Source organism: Arachis hypogaea, chromosome 12, assembly GCF_003086295.3.
Source record: "Arachis hypogaea cultivar Tifrunner chromosome 12, arahy.Tifrunner.gnm2.J5K5, whole genome shotgun sequence".
In the NCBI taxonomy this organism is placed as follows: domain Eukaryota; kingdom Viridiplantae; phylum Streptophyta; class Magnoliopsida; order Fabales; family Fabaceae; genus Arachis; species Arachis hypogaea.
In genome coordinates, this window is record NC_092047.1 from 40,050,909 (window position 1) to 40,056,859 (window position 5,951).

The 5,951-nt window shown below is 30.0% G+C and overlaps 2 protein-coding genes across 2 annotated transcripts; both read right to left on the reverse strand.

Moving 5' to 3' along the window:
* Positions 1-235: 235 nt before the first annotated feature.
* Positions 236-4,896, reverse strand: LOC140177310 (toll/interleukin-1 receptor-like protein). The gene is made up of 4 exons (XM_072210449.1): positions 4,341-4,896; positions 3,570-4,085; positions 2,971-3,465; positions 236-506 (listed from the first exon to the last, which is right to left on the reverse strand). Exons 1-2 carry the CDS (start codon positions 4,826-4,828, stop codon positions 3,860-3,862), a joined length of 714 nt encoding a protein of 237 aa, XP_072066550.1. The 5' UTR covers positions 4,829-4,896; the 3' UTR covers positions 236-506; positions 2,971-3,465; positions 3,570-3,859.
* On the reverse strand, positions 2,967-3,476 carry LOC140176708 (toll/interleukin-1 receptor-like protein). Its single transcript, XM_072208253.1, has one exon. The coding sequence runs from the start codon at positions 3,474-3,476 to the stop codon at positions 2,967-2,969; it is 510 nt and encodes a 169-aa protein (XP_072064354.1).
* Positions 4,897-5,951: the final 1,055 nt, after the last annotated feature.

Consider the following 5,951-nt stretch of genomic DNA (forward strand, 5'->3'; position numbering starts at 1 on the left):
ATGTTTGGTTGAGTTTGAATTGGAATATTTCGAGAATTCAAAGGCTTCATTTATAGAACCATTTCTCTCAAGGAGATTAACAAGGCAAGTATAGTGATCTAAATCAGGATTAATGTGATACACATCTATCATTAATTTTGCTTTCACGAATCCGCAATGCACACAAGTCAAGCACAGAGAACACCAAGAAAAGAAATCCGGTCCGGTTTTATGAAATTGGAAATGCATGACACACAAAAAGTTATGTTTTGGTACATTACTGGGTTCGAATCAGGGAGTTTGGGGGGAGGGGGAAGGGTTCTAAACATAGAGATACATGAAACTGATAAATAAATTGATTATTTTCCAACAGACAATGCAATTCCAATTATTGCTTCAACATCCGTGAATTCGAGAGAGAAGTCAAGCACTGATCCTCTTCTATTTGACTGCTGACATATCAATGGACTCATATTAAGCATTCCTGAACCTTGTCAGCAATTCTTTCGATAAGGTCATATTCGTCCCTGCAGAAGCACAAGCTCTCAATTTTCAATTCATTCATTTAAGGATACAAGGTTGCACTAATAAATACTCTATCCGATTTAGAATTGAAATACCTATTATGTTAATATTTTTATTACATCTATCTATCTATTTTTATTATATAAAAATTGATATTAATTTTTTTAATATTGAATTAAGTCATATTTTTTTTTCTAATAATATCATGTTAACAATTTTAATTATTTGACAAAATTTAAAAATTAAATAATTAAATTTTAATAATATATTTTAAAAAAATAAAAGTATAAGTTATTTTGTAAAACAGTATAAGAGTGACAACCAATTAATATTATAACCCCTAATAATTAATTTATTTATTACATATTATTCAATAAAAATATAAATCACTAACTAAATACAATAAGCATCTACATTAAAAGTGTCATAATAATAATATTAATCATAAAAAAATGTAAGTTATAGATATTCAAATTCTATGCTCTCTAATCGGGAATGAATTCTCTCAATTATTAAAAAAAATTCTCAATGTAAAGTGTAATCTCTAATTCTTCATTGTTCTCTCTCTCATATTTATTCTTAGTCCCACTTATAAAATTAATGGTGAGAGATCACGCTTTATTCTTTCGATTGTTAAAAAAAAATTGAGAGGATCCATTTTCCTCTCTAACCTACTTTTGCATCATACATATGACACTTATCACTATTATTTTATTTCACAAACTCTCACACTAATGGTAGAAGATTCTTCCAAATAATCTCAAATTTGTCACAACAAAATATCCTTATTAAGTATATTCAAATATACCATAATTATATATTTGATTTATAATTTTATATTATATTATTTATGTCCTCATCCTCAATCAATTATCATTAACTCTATTTTTTTAAAATTATTTATGAATTATAGAACATCTCAAAATTATACAATGGAAGACCATTTTTTAGACAATATCGCTAAACAAATAGATAATTGGTTCATCAAAGTCCGCATGATACGTCTATGAAAAACATTTATTTACACTAACAAATGAAAAGAGTCTATTTATTTAGAAATGATTATATTAAACAGTAAGGACAAAACAAAAATACTTATTATTTTTGAAATGATTATTATATTTTTAAAATAAATTTAGAAGGAAAAAACACTCTTATTACTTTTACTATTTAAACTTTTTTCATTATTAATATTTTATATATAATTATATTTTAAGATCTTTATAATAATTATATTTATTTCAATATACTATTGGTTGTTGCTTTTATAATAACAAAAAATTAAACGTTAATAATTTTATTTACTAAGTTTTAACTATGATTTACTAACAAAGTAAGAAACAATTCTTTGTGTAATGGTGAGAAAAAATATAATGAATAAATTTAAACATTTGATACAAATACCACATAAAACAATTACGTCTATCAACTAAAATAAATATGAAAATAAAAACAACAATTAAAGATATAACTTTATACAATTCTAACGAAAAAACTTTTGTACTACAAAATATTTTAAATAAAAAATATATCAAATTTAATATTAATTTATATATATTTTAATTAATTTTTAAATAATATTTAGCGCATCGTGCGAGTGTCACTCTAGTTTATAAATCAAAATTTAATTTGTATATAGATCTTTTAGTAGACTATACATCAATGGTGTAAGGTTCAATTAGTTTATAAATTCCTGTAGATCTAATAAATTTTTTATTTATAAATTTAAAAAAATTATTTTGATATAGTTATAGTATAAACAGTCATATAATCACACTCATTTTTTTTAATAACTATTTATGTAGTCAATAAAAATAATAATTTTTTTATGATGTAACATTACATGATTATAGCACATATAAAATTATTTTATACTGAAGAGTGCATTAAAATTAAATTCTATAAAAAATAAAGATTTTGAAATTGGTTAGTTGCATTGGTTTTTTAGTTTCTTTATATTAACTATAAAACTGATGATAGCTTAAAAAGCTTTCAATTAAACAGATAACGTTTGTAGTAAATAAAATATGGTTAGAATATTTAACCCTCAATATAATTGAAACCTAAAATCCAATATATATTCTATTTTTTAAAATGAGAATAATTAATATTTATATAAATTTAATTTTAAAAATTATCTAATAATTCAACTACAAATATTTAAATGATGGATACTGAATTAAACTATGTTATACTGCCACACACAAAAAGTTAATCAATAATTAATCATGGTATAAAGGTGCATATTTGAAATATAATTTATAAAGAAATGATTATATTGTTATAAAAAAAACTGATTATTCTATTATATGTTTAATTATTTCAATATTTAATTATTTTATTAAAAATATGTAAAAATGAAGATTATTGATTCCGTGAGCCTGTTAATTAGTTAATAAAAAATTTAAGATAAAACATGATATAAAACTTAGGTGAAAATAGTAGTTGGAAGGATGCAAGGCTTACAACTTCAAAAGGATTGGATCAAACTCCTGGACTCGAGACAAAGCTTTCCTCCACCTCTGCACCTTCTCAGGGTACCTTTTTTCATGCTTCGCCATTGCTTCGCCGAAACTACCTTCCTGATTCCATACATTATCCGGGTTAACGTTGTAATAGATTGGGTAAACATGGTAATTTTTCACCTTTGTTAAATCAAGGATAATAGCAAGTTCTTCAAGTGTCCATGTGGAATATGCATAGTTTTCGGAGAATACTATAACTGCAACTCTTGATTCTTTAATTGCCATCGCAAGAGAGCTTGAAATCTCTTCCCCATACTTCATGGCATCATCATCCATGAAGGTCTTGAACCCTTTCTTGCACAAATCGTTATAGAGATGACCTGTGAAGGTGAACCGAGTGTCCATGCCCCGAAAACTCAGGAATACATCATAGCGGGCCAAGGATTTGTTCACCAACTCCACAATCTTTTGTATAGTTTGATATTCATATGCTACCCTGAGAAGCATAATCGGATTTATTTGTGCTGCTTGAATTTTCCACTTTTTAATTAAAGGATTTAATTAAGCAAGAGTAAAATTGTTTAAGAAATACATATATACCCGGATTTGAATGTCCATCCTTTCAAGTTGGCGACTTCAAACAAAGCTGACCTGATGAACTGCTGGACGTAATCCTTTCCGTATTTGTTTTCATGCGTCTCCATGGCTAATTCATAAGAAGATGTCTGGTGCCTTACATGTGATGGCTCCAATTTGTAAAAGACCGGGAAAACCTGTTGGTTCTTCAACTTCTTGCACTCAACGATCTTGGAAAGTTCATGTAGACACCCCTCGTCACGTGCATAGCTTTCAGAGAAGACAATGATTGAAACCTTTGCCCTTTCAATTGCCTAGATGTAATTGGTGGGTGGAAGTTTAAGGTCGCCGCTCTTCAACCTGTCATACCTGAAGAAAGTGTTGAATCTCTGCTGGCGCAAAGCATTATAGAGAAAACCTGTGAAGGAGTAACAGGACTGATCTTCCCCGCAGAAACTGATAAAAACATCGTATTTGAAGGTGCAATGCTCGTTGATCCAGTCAATAAGCATTTGCATCGATTCATACTCGTAGTCGGGCCTACAAATTAAATTAAAACGTAAAATGAAAGACTCAAGGATATATCATGCCATGTTTTTAACAAGCTAATAACTCTAGATGTTTTCATGTAAACTGATAGTGGAAGGTATAAGATGATTAATTTGACTGAATTATCGTCTAATAGTTTTTTACTATCAACTTTATACGAAGAGAAGTGCATTTGAATTTCTACTTTCTAACGAGTTATTTTTCATAAGTTATTTCTTGGTAATAAGATCAGCATCAAGAACGTACCTGTTTCTTCGGACAATAACTCCTGAGAGACTGGAGATTAGACGCAAAGCTAACCTCCAACCCTTCACCCGCTCATCAGAGTCCTTTTCCAGTCTCTTAGCTATGGCTTTCTCGTAACTATTCTTCTGATACCGTACGTCCGAAGGTTCGACATCGCAAAAGATGGGGCAAACCACAAGCTTTTCGGACTTCATAGAGTCACAAATCTTGACAACTTCATCGAGACGTGCCACAGAGAAAGGATATCTCTCAGAGAGGAAAACAACTGCAACCTTTACTTTTTCAATGATTTCTAAGCGAGAGCGTTGAAAATCTTCGGGGTCTCTTGCCCATTTCCTGCCGTTGTCAGAGGGGAAGATGTCCAGCCCATGCCGGCGCAGCACATCAATGATATTGCGTATAAAGGAGAGGCCCCTTCTGTCATCCTCTGCCATACTGAGGAAAACGCTGTTACTGAACTTGCCATCATCTGCTTCTACATTCGCCATACTAGGGATCGGAGCTAGTGATGATGAGGAAAATGACTGTCACTTATGTGTGGTAATTAAGGTTTTGATGGCCACATTTATGGCCACATTCGTCAACGGTAGGTGAGCTTGCAAGTCTTCTAAAATGGCATTAATTTATGGCCTTATCTTTAATTATGAAGAAATTAAAATGTCTTGAGATTCTCCACCTCTTTATTTACAATATATAATCCCACTTAAACTCAAATTTTAAATTTTACAGGAATATAAATTTTTTAAAATTACAGTCCACTTTATTCTGATAATATAGATTATATATGTCCCAAAAGATTTATTAAATCAAACTATTTAAAAAAAATCGTAAATTGACAAAAGTCTCTGACTAAGAAAATTAAGGTATCTGTAGATAAAAAATCAAATAATAAGATTTTTAGTTATTATTTTTATATGAAAAAGTCTAATTTTTTATTAATAATTAATTTCAACATTCGTTATCTAAAATTTAAAACAATTTAATATGTATACGTTTACATTTAATTAGGTGTTAACTGTTAAGTCTGTTGCACAAATAGAAATAATTAATTTTTATACTTGCTATTTAAAAATAATATTTTTTTCTCTCTATGTATATAAAAATATAATTAAATATTAGTATTAAAAAAATTATACTTGTTACGATGGGTAACCGGAGATTAGTGGGCTGGACTCGTTAGGTTGGCCCAATCTTCTGAGGAAGGAAGCCTCCGAGCGGGTTGGCATCTTTGGGCCTCCGTCCGACTTGTATGCGTGAGAAATGGGGGGTGGTACCTACAAAGATGCTCCGATGCCAAAGTCAGCAAGGGTGTAAGCAGGTCTAAAGTGTATTAGGACTTAGTGATACCTGAGGGGTGTCAGTATATTTATATTGGTGAACCAATAATCACCGTTGGTGTAATTCCACCTTTTAAGGGGGAATAACCGTCGCTTTATCTTAAGAAAGTTGGGATATGGCTCCTGGAAGTGGGTTGAGAGATTTTAGGGGCAGTTACTTATTTGAATGAGTGTTATCTGCCAGCTAATCTTCGTTCCCAATTTCTTTAGAGCAAGTCGTAGTAAGAACCGACTTCTTGAGAGAAGGTTGGTGTAAAATGAGAGCCAATCCTTT

Coding starts and splice junctions, on each gene's coding strand:
- LOC140177310 (XM_072210449.1), bottom strand. CDS start 4,828: ATGGCGAATGTAGAAGCAGATGATGGCAAGTTCAGTAACAGCGTTTTC. Junction 4,086..4,340: donor GTTATTGTCCGAAGAAACAG/GTACGTTCTTGA, acceptor TTTAATTTGTAG/GCCCGACTACGAGTATGAAT.
- LOC140176708 (XM_072208253.1), bottom strand. CDS start 3,476: ATGCTTCTCAGGGTAGCATATGAATATCAAACTATACAAAAGATTGTG.